This window comes from Antechinus flavipes, chromosome 1 (genome assembly GCF_016432865.1).
Source record: "Antechinus flavipes isolate AdamAnt ecotype Samford, QLD, Australia chromosome 1, AdamAnt_v2, whole genome shotgun sequence".
NCBI classification, from domain to species: Eukaryota; Metazoa; Chordata; class Mammalia; order Dasyuromorphia; family Dasyuridae; genus Antechinus; species Antechinus flavipes.
This window is the reverse complement of record NC_067398.1, coordinates 498,548,805-498,562,513: the sequence shown is the minus strand read 5'-3', so window position 1 is coordinate 498,562,513 and position 13,709 is coordinate 498,548,805. Positions and strand designations below refer to the sequence as shown.

Genomic DNA, 13,709 nt, shown 5'->3' with positions numbered 1-13,709 from the left:
TCTGTTCACTGTGATATATGGGTCTGGGTTTTGTGATGTTACTTCACATATTATCAAGAGCCAAGGGACAAACTGAACATATAAGTATACAAATATAAATATAGAGGGGCAAAATTTTCAAATCTTGCCTTCTCCTGGCTTTTCTAAGAAAATTGGGGGTATTAACACAATGGTCACTCATGGGTTTGTAGGAATAACTGGACGTCTAATAGAAATATTTAGTAGATGGATCTTTCCATTCTTTCAAGACAATTCAGTAGCCTTCATTGCCTAAAAGAATTACTGAAACTTCCAAAGGGGTCTAAATTACATCCAGTGGGTGCCTGGATAATATATGGACCTAGTTCATTGATTTGCATATGTTTGTGGATACTAAGGTTTATCATTTATTTATTTATTTAAATTCACATAAATCTTGCTTCAGAGAGACAAAGAGACAGAGACAGAAACAGAGACAGAAAGGGAAGGAAAGAAGGAAGGAAGGAAGGAAGGAAGGAAGGAAGGAAGGAAGGAAGGAAGGAAGGAAGGAAGGAAGGAAGGAAGGAAGGAAGGAAGGAAGGAAGAAGGAAGGAAGGAAAGATCCCTCTCTGAAGTTTAAAATTGACTCTTTGAGTTTTCATTTTTCTTTTTATAGTATTACCATAAGAACACTTACTACGTGGTTGCTGAGGGAGTTGGAAGAGAGTGTTATTAATGGGGGAAAAAAACTATTTTATCCAACAAAAATACAAAAAGGCTAAAATTAGTATCTAGCACAATTATTCTATTATATGTTAGTATTTACAGATTATAGATAACATGGTCCTCACCAATCTGTCTTAAATGTCTTACATAACTAGACTGAGCTAAGATCTGAAGAACAATTTTCTAAACACTCACTCAACATACAGATTAAACTTTTTAGCACAAATTTTAAAATCTTGCCAACTTTTGTTATTGTTTTAATTTATTTCCTTTTTTAATAATCTCTTTTATTGATTAATCCCATTGGTATAGTCTTAGAATGAGAAGTCTGACAACATGAATTCAATAATGAGCAACTTTTTATAAAATACTTTAATAACAGCATCTGATTTAATCAGAATAATCATGATCTTATAAAGGATGCTGAAAATTTTCCAGTCCCTTTAAAGACCAGTAGGTGATCTCAAGCTTCTATTTTTGCTTTCAAGATTCTATTAATGTGAATTGATAAATATTATAATTTCCAAATGCCTTTATACTTTTCCCCAGGCAAGAAGTAGATATACCTCCTTTTAAAGTTAACTAATTAACTCTATGCAAAAATGCTTTTTGATAGCTACAAGTGCATTTTTAATGAAACTTTTTTTCTGCCTCTTGCTACATATTGTTTAAACTTCCAAAACAGATGCTTTAAATTAACTTTAAATGCAAAAAAAAAAAAAAAAAAAGCATTTTAAATTTACAAAATTACTTACTAAAGAGACACAGAAGATCTTTTATCCCATGCTGCTAATCTATGCTCTCTAGCATTTAAAATGATATAAAGTAAATGTTCCTTAAGGAGCCAACTCAATCTTGGTTGTGTCTTTTATTAATGTTTCAATATTTTCAACTATTTAGCAACTTATATCTTCTATGTTCTACTTCAACAGCTATTTTAAATTACTTGAATCCAGTAACCCATCAACCAAATGTTGATTCATGAAAATACATAGATGATTATATAGATAAATATGTATTCTAAACAGGAAAAAATATTTTTTTCTAAAGAAAATCTATTACTTTAGAAAATTTTTAAGGGTATAAAGATTTCACATTATTCTCTAGATGTCTTTTTTCTCCAAACATTAGACGAGGTTGCATTGTTTACAAAAATTTATTAATACAAATTTTACACACTTATATAACAGTTATCAAAGTCCTAGTTATAGATATCATGTGTGTAGTCATACTTGTTTAAGTTTTTATAATCAGTTGCACACAAAATAAGATCTTCAAGACTGACATCTACCTAAATGATGACTGTAGCTTAAATCTGATCCAATTTGGTAAGGCTCTTGGCTTACTAAAAAGTATACAAAAGGTTAATCTATGTGATATCTATATAATGTTTGCAGCTAGCCACTGGAACATTAAATTATACTTCATAAATAAAATGTTAACTAGAGCCCTATTTCACTACTATAGCTGACACAAACACAGAAAAGTCTGCCCATTACCAAAGAAATAAATAATTAAGACTAAAATGCAAGCTGATGTGTTGCAGCATTGTAGGGCCACTAAATAGCCATCTGTGATTCGTGGCGATTTAAAAGGCGAAGAAAGGCACGAAAGCTGCAAACTGCATCCTGCGTCACATTGCCTGAGGAGAATGCAAAATTAAAGTAGGACTGATTTCATACACAAGACTTGGGCACAGATCGAATGTCTCTGTGGTACTACTGTTTGGAATGCGATCCGCTTGCAGTATTCATCCGACTTGGGATTGTAAATCCAAATGTTTTCTTTGATTTATGTCTTTATACTGATCAAATCGTAAAGGAAAATGAAAGGTTTTTTTTAAACTTTACATGTCTTTTTTTTTTTTTTTTTTTTTTAAGAAATCAGTGACAAATTTGGGGGAGTAACTGACTGGATTCTCTGTTGTTACTTATTTGGGGAGGAGATTAGATTGGAATATTTTTGTATAGAGATTCCTCTAGAATATGTTAAGTGTCATGACAAGTAGCAAATAGACAGGCCTTCTTTAGTCAAAGAGGACCAGGAAGTTCTCTGGAACTGATAGAGGTTATTTTGTCTCACTCTTGACCAAAAAAAAAAAAAAAGGTAAGATAGTACTCGTACATATAAAGATGATGTTAAAATGATTTATCATTGGGTAGAACTGAACAGTATGTGAACACTACACATTTTAATATGACAAAATTGATTTATGAAATAAATTTTACTAAGCAGTAAGCCATAATGTAGAAAAATACATTTTACCTCCAAACTCAATAAACAAGGAACAAAACTTTTGTAGTTAGTGCATAATTATTTAGTGATAGCTACAACAGGGGTACCTAAACTTTACAATAAGAGCTTGCATAAAACAGAACAAAAGAGTGAGAACAAGCACTCACAATTTTTAAAGAAGTGAATGAAAAGGGTAAACAATGATTAAATAGTGCAGGAGGGGAATGGGGAAGAAGGATCTACAGGAAAACAACAAAGAAAGGAGCAACTCCAATTGAATATAGTTCAAAGGAGAGAATCCTGGCCATTTCACATGATGAGAAGCATGGACAGCACTGGAGAGAAACACATTATACTTTGTATCAAGTTCCAATACCGAGCTGCCCAAGGTCAGTTAATGGGACTATATTTGCCTCAAGATACTCAGACCCTATGACCGCTCAAAATTCTCTGAGGTTTTCCTTTTCTGCCTCAAGTGACTCTTTCTGTGCCTAAATTTCCAACTCTTTAATTACAAGTTATTTTAATTTCAGATTTTTGGTCCTGTAACTGATCTATAAAGAACAGAAAATGAGAAGGGGCTCGTTATTTTTTACAAGTCGCCCTTCTTTGCCTCCCCTCCCTCCTTAACTCTCTCCTTTAACTGCTCTTAGTCAACAGAGAGGAACAATTTAGAGAGAGCTGTTGTTTCACCACAAGAGAATTAACTTCTAAACTCACTATTTGAGGAGACACAAATACATATAAAAGTGGAATCAAAGAAAGCAGAAAATTAAAAGGGGGATAGTGCCCCTTTGATAGGCTTGGATTAAAACAGCCTTTCTTTTTTTTTTCTTTTTTCTTTTTTTTTTTTTTTAAGGAGACTCATAGGGAGGGAAGAATGTGCTTCAGCAATTCTCCCAAATCATTAGTCTTATAATCCCCTTGTAGAGGGCATCAGTGTTTATGTACAGTAGCAAATGGTCAGTATTAATGTCTTCACCCCTGTCGTGGATAAAAATACTATCCTTTTAATTCCAGTTACAAAAATAGGAGTAATATCCAAAACAATGATTGTCTTTTTTTATATAAAAACATAAACAGCTCAGGCGAATTTTATCATTCCTTGTGCACGCTTTATATGAATTGCTCTCTATTATATTTATATATATATTTATAATAGTATATATAACTTAAATGATTGGTCCACAAAGTAGATCTGTGAGTTCTCTAGTGCTTTGTACAAAAGAAAAACAATATTATTATCAAAATATTCATTTAATGGCTTTACTTCATACATAAATACATGTTTAGATAGAACACAGGCGCGATGATTGTTCAGTCAATTTTGGAAATGATTTTTCATTCTGTTAAGAGGACTGTACACACAGGGTGGCTGGTAGGTAACTCATCGCTACAAAAACGCTATGCGGCGTCCTTTGTTTTTAACTCTCTGTTTATACCTTTTCCCCAGGACGGCCGCCAAGTATTTCTTGACAGCCATTTGTTTCCGATAGCGGCTGTAGCTGTCCGTGAAGATCCCGTCGGAGTGACGCTTGGAAAGCGGTTCAGTATCGTCCTCCACACCGTTAGCCATCCTAGGATGACAAAAAGAAAGGCAGAGGGAGAAAGATAAGGGTGGGGGGCCAGTTGGAGGACTGGGGACAACAGGGATTGTCGCAACACGTGAATCATTTGGACCTGCCCCACCCCCCACACCTGGAGCTATTAGGGGCTCCCTCACACTTATCCCTCCCGTTCCGCCACTCCTTTTAGTGGATATTTATAGAAGGAGATTGGGGATAGTTTGCCACGTTCCCCTCTTATCAAGAGAGTATTTTCTGACCATTTCTCATATGGATTTAAAAGTGGAAGTGACTTTAGAGGTTATTCAGTCCAACCTCTACCACGTCCCTCATTTTTAATAGTAAAAAACTCATATCTAAATAGGAAAGGTGGCTTGCCTAAAGGTCACACAAATAATTGGAAAGCGCTTTGATGTCTGACTCAGTATGCTTTTTTCCTTCAAGAGAGCAGAGCAGAGATTCAGATTTAAATCTAACATTCCTGAAAAACTTAAGCTAACTGATCGTCCGCGTAGAAGATATTTGTTTTCATTAAAACAAGTATTTATTTTAAAAGCTCCTAAACATCTATTTTGGGTGTGGTTCCAAAGACACAGCACTTTCCGAGAAACAAAGAAATATCTTCGCCTCTAAAATTGAAAGTCCCAATAATAATGTAAAACGACAGGCTGTAGACAATATTTTTCATCTCATGAATTATTTATTGTGAAAATGTAATCTGTTTTCCCTTGGGCTTTATTAAAACGTTCCCTTCTGCTGAAATGTACACCACATAGGATCCAGGATTTGATCTTGTCTGGCATGAGTAAAAACTAATTATTTTTAAAGCACCCCGTAAGATGTTGTTTTAACTTTATTTTTACAATAGCTAGACAATTCATGTGCTTCCGTGTACTTGGAGGTAATGGTTACAATTCCTCCAGTAATACATGAAATCTTTAAAAATAAGTAATTTATTTCTCCCTTCTTAAAATCGTTTTGCGTTCTCCGTATTTCTCACCTTCCCTCCTAATTTGATTTTTTCCTCACTTAACTCCTGTTCAGGGGTTGGGCGTGGAGACAATCAGTTCAGGTAATGAATGGCTAGGTATTGGCCCGATAATAAAAAGCGCTAAAGAGGCGCGGACGTACATCCTCTAGCGGAACAACGCACAGACGTACACGAAATCACGCATGCACAGACACTAAGCCACTAAATAGACATGCACGTGCACTCACGCGCGTGCGTCTCCTTTAACTCTTAGTAAACTCTTACCCTATGCGTTTGGCCATGAGAGAATGCAGGTACTTCCTCGCAGACAGTTGACCCAGAACTTTCCGATAGGCTTTATTCAATATATCATCCGTTTCTCTAAAAAGGATGGAAGAAGAAGATGCAAAAATCAGATCACAAACTCCAGCCCTGGAAATTGGGTGGAACTGTAGTTGTCTGGCTATTGGGTTGGGACAGCCTATAGTTTAAAAACGACTCCTTCCGCGTCTCTGGGCAGGGTCTTTAGAAAGAGTTTGTGAATTCCGAGAGAAATAAGTAGCGGAATCTGTTGGCTGTTTCTCTGGACTCTCCGAACACGGATTCTCTTACATACATATATTCTTGACCAGCCTCATATAACCAAAGCTATCCCCAAAACACATACACGCACGCAAAAACACTCAAGAAACTTTCTCGTTTCTGCATTAGACTTCAGCCTAGGCTGAAGAAATATTTAGGAATTTTTCTTATTAATAAAATATAAATAAATAACGCAAACACACCACCTTCCCTTCTCCCAATTCATTATCCCGGGGTTATTGAGTCCTCCCTGTCTCTCCAAGCAACTCTTAATCAATCCGGGACAGTCACCTTTCTTCCGGTGGATAATAGAGAGTGTACACGTCCCCCAGCATGGATGCAGTGTTTCCTAAGCCCAAACGGTTATTATCAAAGGCGAAGTCCTGCAGAGTATTCCCATCCTCATCATACGCTTCATCCTCCAGTCTGCTTTAAAAAAAAAAAAAAAAAAAAAAAGGAAAAGGGCTCAGTTACTGGTTGTTCCCCGCCTGCAGGAAGGAGGAAGATGAACGGTTTTCAATTCACTCTCTCGACGAAGATTTTTTTTCCCCTTTTTTGGCCAAGACTTGCGGAGAGGGCGTAAATCGTTATTGTTCCTTCGCCCAGGCTAGTTGTGAGACTTCAGAATCATCCGCCTTTTTCTAACACCCAACTCCCCAGACAAACTGGGGCAATGATGTACGGGAGAGAAGAACGCTCAGTGCCTCGGGACAAAAGGACTGAGTAACCGGGCCGGACTCGGGACCTAGGGCTCTAATAAAGACTGGTGGTATTAGGACCAAATTATGTCTCAACTGGTCACTCTAATGTATGTGTGTGTGTGTGTGTGTGTATTACAACCTCTTCTCCCCACCCCCATCGCTATCAAAGCTGCAAAAAATGTTGCCGGCAGGAAAGGGGCGGGGGAGAGGAGGAGCAAGGGAATTGAAGTTGAAGGAATTGTACGAAAAGAAGAGGCTGCTGTAGTACTAGCTACTGCTGGGTTAAAGCTCCAAAATAGAGTTTGAGTGGGGTTTGTTGAAGTGTTAACCCGGGCCCTCCTAGCTCTGGGCTCTGGGGAACTCTTCTCCGAGGCCTGATTTAGGTCACTGTGAGTCTCCAGCTGCTATTTCGGGCTTGCAAGACTCTAGCAGGGACATGAATTATAAATGTCCAAAAACTTAAAATGTTTGGCTTCTGCTCATTCTGGCTAGAGACCCGCACTCGGTTTCCTCAGATACCTCGAGTTCATGGAAATTGCGCAGTTCTAGCATCTGGGAACCAAGTAGCTCTGAATGCAATTCCCACTCCTTCCCTACCCCCACTCCCACCAGCACATCCATTTCTACTCTCAGCCTCTTTCTATCTCGGGACTTTTAGGGAAGAGGGAGTAGGAAAGGGGGGATTAGAGGGAAGAACAACTTGATTTTAAATGTATATCCCCCCTTTTAAAGTTGCCATTGGGTGAGGTAAGAAACTGGTTCGTTCTAAGGTCCTGGAAAGACTACCATGGCTCCAGCTCAGAGCCCCCGCTTGAATAAAACAGAAAATTTTGACAACTACTAGGGCAATGAAGTTGTTCCAAAATGAGCCTATCCTACGTGTGCATCCGAGTGCCTTGGTGAGTGAGTGAGTGAGTGTGTGTGTGTGTGTGTGTGTGTATGTGTGTGTGTGTGAGAGAGAGAGAGAGAGAGAGAGAGAGAGAGAGAGAGAGAGAGAGACAGACAGAGACAGAGACAGAGACAGAGACAGAGACAGAGAGAAGGGGGGAGAGAGGGAGGGAGGAGCGAGATATTTTAAAGTAGCAATGAGAAAACCTCATAAACCTCATTGTTAGTCAGCCTATAGGGAAAATCTTGATCTACCCGTACTTTAATTTTTTAAGTCAACAGTCCTTTTGAAATCCGGTTTTTGTGCCATTACATTTTTCCACTCTGTCCTCCTTTCTGAATTGAATTTACACCAAACAGAATTTCCCCTCCTCCCCTTCTGCCTTTATTTATTTATTTATTCTCCAGATATCCCAGAAGAAAAGGATTGTCTAACCACTGGCTGACCCCTAACTGTTCCCACCCAAGACCTGCATGTTTGTGTCCCATCCTGCCTTTTTCCAAATCAAGTTGGCCTGCCTTGCAAAAGACATTAAAAGCCCAGACAAAGTTCTTCTTCCTAATATCCCACTCTGCAAATGAACAACAGATTAAATAAAACACGTTACTAGGTAAAGGAATTCTGTTACTAAAGGTATGTGTATTCTTTTTTGAGGAACCCTGTGGAGTGATAGTTCAGGGGTCTGAAGAACCGCAGATTTCTGACCCGAGCCCGGCAAACTTAAAAACAGATTTCTCTATCAAATAAAAAAGCTACGCCTTCTGGCTCTTTTGCCTCTACTCAAGCCTGAGAAAAAGGCGATAGCCCAGAGCATCTGAGCAGCGCAGACGCATTTAGAAACCAGAGTTTATAGGAAAGAAAGGGGGGGGAAAGAGAGAGAGTGAGAGAGAGAACCCCAGAAATCTCAGTCTGGGTAATCTCACTTCCTCCTCCCCACTTCCCTTTCTTTATCCCTCTTCCGTTCTTACCGTGTTCCTTCTTTTTTACTCGTCCTTTTCTTTATCTCTCCTTCTCTATGATAGTCTTTCCAGCCCCTCCCCCAACCATCACCAATTACCCCGAATGACTATTAGAGACGAAAAACACAATAGTAAACTCAATCGACAGAAAATCTTCCCGAGAGACATACTATCCATCCCTAAAGTACATCACCGAAGAGAGAGTTCAGAGACAAAGAGGAGGGGGAGAGAGAGAGAGAGAGAGAGAGAGAGAGAGAGAGAGAGAGAGAGAGAGAGAGAGAGAGAGAAGAGGAGAAAGAAGAGAAGAGAGAGAAGAGAGGAGAGGAGAGGAGAAAAGAGAGGAGAAAGAGAACTGACAGTACAGAACAAAAGCATAAAAAGAAAAAAATATATTAAATCATAGGATTTGTGCACATCCAGTCTTGACCTTTCCAGGGAAGAAATGTTTTTGTGCCCTCCCCTTCCCCCCCCCTCCAAGGATCATAAGAGTCGTAGATAACGATCCAAGCCCTATTATGGGGTCTTTCAGTCTGAGAGATATAAGGACTTTACTCTGGTGGGTCCACCTGACAAAGAGAGGAGGGGACGAGGGAGGGTGGAGGGAGAGGAGTGATGCGGAGGGACCACTACCTCCCCTGATCTCGGTCTTGGATTAGGTAAAGAAACAGTCGAAACAGCCCACTCGCCAACCCCAAAGCTATAAGGTAAGTGCAAGGGGAAACCTGTTCCTTTGGTGTAGTGTATCTCGTAGCAACTAAACAAGTGGAGACCGAGACTACCCCGGGGAGGCGGGCATAGGCGTTCAGGGGAGGAGAGACTGATATTGGGAGAAAAATAGCAAGTACTTACCTGAAAGCAGGAAACTGGAGTCCGGCTGTAGGTGAGCAGTAGACGCTGCTATGCATTAGTATTCCATAGATCAGCAAAGCTAGGGTCGCTTTGCTACACATTGCCATTCTGTGTACAAGCAAGGGGGAGGGGAAAAACATCTGTCAAAACACTCCGTTTGTTTTATCTCTTAGGCCACTAAACAAATTGTTGGGGGCGGGGAGCCAGAGAAAAAATACTTTCCTTTCTATTCTGAGATCGCGTTTTAGCAAACGTCTGTACCACCTCCCTTTCCCTTTCACTACAGAAACACACCACACACACACACACACACACACACACACACACACACACACACACACACACACACACACACACACACTATTCAATAACTAAACCAAAGAGCTTGTTAATGAAAAACTAACTCTTCCACCTGCGCTGAGGAGAGAATTAGTGGTCCAAATTAGTTTGAGTTTTGTTTTCCTTACCATTCAACTCTTAAAACCTCTTCACGAAAAGCGTTTGATTCCAATTAGGACAGCGAGCAAATTGTTCCTCCAAGTTTCGGTCGAAATAGTTCACAATGTAAATGGCATCACCTCCTCTCTCTCCTGTCTAAAGAAAAGCTGCAAGAAAGAGCAGGAACAGGAGCAGCAAGATAGCAGGAGGAGGAGGAGGACTTGTTTGCTGATGCGAGAATTCTGTTCAAAAGTTTGTAGACATACAGAACTAAGAGGGCGTGTGACACTGGAAGGAGAGGGGGCAGAGAGGAAAAGGAGTTAGAGATAACTAGAGATGCGGAGGAACAAAGGCAAGAGGAAAAGAAAAGAGAAAAGAAAAAGAAAATATAAGAAAGGAAGGAAGGAAGGAAAGAAGGAAGGAAGGAAGAAAGGAAGGAAGGAAGGAAGAAAGGAAGGAAGGAAGGAAGGAAGGAAGGAAGGAAGGAAGGAAGGAAGGAAGGAAGGAAGGAAGGAAGGAAGGAAGGAAGGAAGGAAGGAAGGAAGGAAGGGAAAGCTGCGTAGTCAGTGATGTGCAGTTCTCAAGAAGCTGTTCAATTCGGCAGCTCCGTTTCTTCAGAATAATCCCTCTGACTGTGGCTGAAGCTGTAGCTTTCTTCTTCTGTCGGTGACTTCGAAGGTGATCAGCTTTCTGTGTTCGTATATATATATATAGATAGATAGATGTATATATGTATATATTCAAATAGAAAAAAAAATTTTCAAACGCAGTTTTAGTCGAGCCCTCTTTATAAACATTTGCCTGCCTGTTACCTTTACGAGTGGAATATTGTTTGTTGTACTGTTGCGCTCCGATTTTTATTCATGAAATGACTTCCCCTTTTTTTTTTTCTCTCAGTCACGTAATGATCGGGTATCAGAAAAAGACGTCACTATCCCAATTCCTCAAGGAATATATTAACTATTCTGTGCTGTCCTCATGGATGAGATGATCCAGAGTCATCAACTTCTCATAAACACCTCTCACTCACACATTCCATTTTTAAGAAGTCTAATTATTTTGATGCTTCTCAAATTCGCATGATTCTTAAGAATAAGAAAATAATACAGAGAATTAAGAGGATCAGAAAGTTAATTTTTTTTAAACCATGTCCATTTTGGTTACTGTTACTATTTTGTCAAATTCCTCCAGAAATTCAGCCACCCGAATTAAAAGAGATAAAATCCTCTCTTATGAAATGTTTAATTCAAGTGTCTTCGTCTTTTGCATATATTCTTACAGACAGAAAATTAAATTAAGAGATTTGCTTTGTTTTTTTTTAAAAATGGTTTGAAGTCTTGGAGAATTTTCGGAAAACCTCTAATTAGACTAAATGTAATTGACAGTCTGGCTAGTGGGTGGAATGATTAGTGCAAAGTACACTAAGTTCCCAGAGTGGAGCTGTCCAAGCTCTAGGGTACGGAGCTGTCCAAGCTCTGGGGTACTGAGCCATCGGGATGTTAAATCCACAAAATTCAGTAAACGCCTCTCCGACTTGTTGTCACGAAAGCCCTGATATGTGATAAATTTCTGAAAGAACTATTCCATGTGGGCAGTTTTCACCATAAAAAAGTCACGATAATGGTAAAAAAAAAAAAAATGCCAATTTGCAGTTAATGTAACATTATTTCTCTCAATGATGGAAACTTTTTGGGCCTTTTCTTCCGAGAAAAGATTATCCAAGGGTTTTATAACGTTCCTTTAATCTTGAGTCATTAGTGGGCTTTATTTTTTAATCTTTTACATCTAAACCTATTAAAAAGTGAAAATTGTTAGGTGTTCTGTTGTTTTTACATGAAGAAAAAAGGACATTGTGTGAATTTGGGACAGTAGGGAATATGGTTTTCACTTTCTTTATCGCACACAACAAAAATAAATCTGTGCCTAGAGTTCTGTGTGGTGAAGTGAACACAGACTGGAAAAGCTCGAGGCCTCCTATTAAAAGTTTATTTGCTCAGGGACTCTTAACGGGAATCCCTCCTCTGGGAACTCTTTAATCTACTAGCTTGTTGTTGTTGTTATTGTTGCTGTTGTTACTGAAAATGACACGAAAGAGGCCACAGAATTCTTCTAAGTTTTTGGATAAATTTAGCCGATCTTAATCATTCCCATCCTGTGCAAGAATGTAGGTTTTCTACATTCCTACATTTCCTACAAAGTTAGAAATATAAGTATTAATAGTCACTAAAGATTTGGATCTCAAAGAATAGAAGAAATGATAATATTGTTCATTTCCTATTCCTGTAATTTGAATCTAATATTTTAAAAATACCATTTCATTTCAACTCAAATTTTCCAAAATGTAAAAACTGAGTACTTAAATCTCTGTTTCTGTCTGTCTGACTCTATCTCTCTGTCTCTATCTCTATGACTCTGTCTCTGTCTCTCTCTCTCTCTCTTTCCCTCTCTCCCTCCTTCTTCTTACTTCCCTTTTATTTTTCCCTTTCTTTTCTTTCATGCTTTTCCCAAGAGACAAAAAAAAAATTATTTTCTTATGTTCCTGGGTAATGATTAGAAATTTTTAGTTAACCAAACTGCTAGCATATTCTATATTCCTAGTTAAGATCAAATATCCTGTAATAATTAACTCTCCTGCTTACATTTGTTTGTTCATTTATTGATGCTAAAGTCATATTTGCTTGTCTTATATGTATGTGTGTATATATCATATATATATATATGTATATATATATATATTTATATATTTATATTTGATACAGGTGTGCATGTACATGTACATACGTATATGAAACACTCCATCCCATAAAAGGCACCTAAAAGTCATGAGTCTATCCAAATAAATTTCAGGAAATGTCTGAAATTATTACCGATTTTAGCTCTCTTGTCTTCCGAAGGGATGGTATCAAAGGTGAACTCTATTAAAATCCCTACTCTTTTCTCTCCTGGGGATTCTCACTTGAGTTTAATTTGTAGATATACTGGAAATGTTCCAGTACTCCTTGCGGAAGTCCACTATTCAATGTAAGGAAAGGGAGCCATCATGTGGGGAATTTGTTTACTTCAAGTCCTGTTAAGGAAGGGGTGAACTCTGCAAATAGGGATTTACTGCTTGGGGGGGGGGGGAGGAAGGGGGGAGGAGGAAAGCAACGGAAGGGAATACCTAAATGCAAAAACTACAATCTCTGAACTGAAACTATTTGAGCAAGTTTCTAACCTACTCTTATTTAAGCTCCCTCATCTCTGAAGATCTGACCTAAGACCCTTGGAATTCACACCTCAAGAGACCCAGATCCCATTATCTGACTTCGTAAGATGAAAAAGATTCTTTAACTTTATATTCAGCGGCATACACAATGAAGCCGGAACCAAAGGACTAAATTCTGAGCAAAAGAAGTTTCAACTGGCTAACTACTTACTCTTCTGGGGCCAAAATATAGAGTAGAGATTTCATTCTTTTTTATCCCTTCGAATCCACAGTTGTTTCAAATTTATGTCTGAGCTAGCTCCCTGTGCAGTTACCAGAATTTTTTTTTCTTTTTACCAAATTGCCTAACTCATTTTCTACGGTTCCTCCATTTTTGCTCTAGGCTGACCGATATAAATGAAGCAAATAGCTATTCTTTATACATGTATTTGACATAATTGTCCCTTCTAGTTACACCCCCAATTATCACCTGGCTCTGTACTTGGGAAGTTTTATGGCCTGAAGCTTTTTCTTTGATGATGCCCCTAAGTAGGTAATTTTTCTTCATCTCTAGCTTTAATTTCTTACTCATTATTGACTGTGAAAAAGAGGGACTGATTTGTACTTGGGATTGCCACAAATAAGAAAAGTAA

The 13,709-nt window shown here is 38.4% G+C and overlaps 1 protein-coding gene across 2 annotated transcripts; it reads right to left on the bottom strand.

Moving 5' to 3' along the window:
- Positions 1 to 2,817: 2,817 nt before the first annotated feature.
- Positions 2,818 to 11,054, bottom strand: ADCYAP1 (adenylate cyclase activating polypeptide 1). 2 transcript variants are annotated; one of them, XM_051970375.1, is made up of 5 exons: positions 9,902 to 11,054; positions 9,435 to 9,542; positions 6,328 to 6,465; positions 5,740 to 5,835; positions 2,818 to 4,496 (listed from the first exon to the last, which is right to left on the bottom strand). In XM_051970375.1, the coding sequence occupies exons 2-5, from the start codon at positions 9,539 to 9,541 to the stop codon at positions 4,313 to 4,315; spliced, it is 525 nt and encodes a 174-aa protein (XP_051826335.1). In that variant the 5' UTR covers position 9,542; positions 9,902 to 11,054; the 3' UTR covers positions 2,818 to 4,312. The 2 variants fall into 2 exon arrangements, with proteins under 2 accessions (XP_051826335.1, XP_051826336.1); XM_051970376.1 differs by having other exon boundaries at positions 6,328 to 6,462; positions 9,902 to 11,052.
- Positions 11,055 to 13,709: the final 2,655 nt, after the last annotated feature.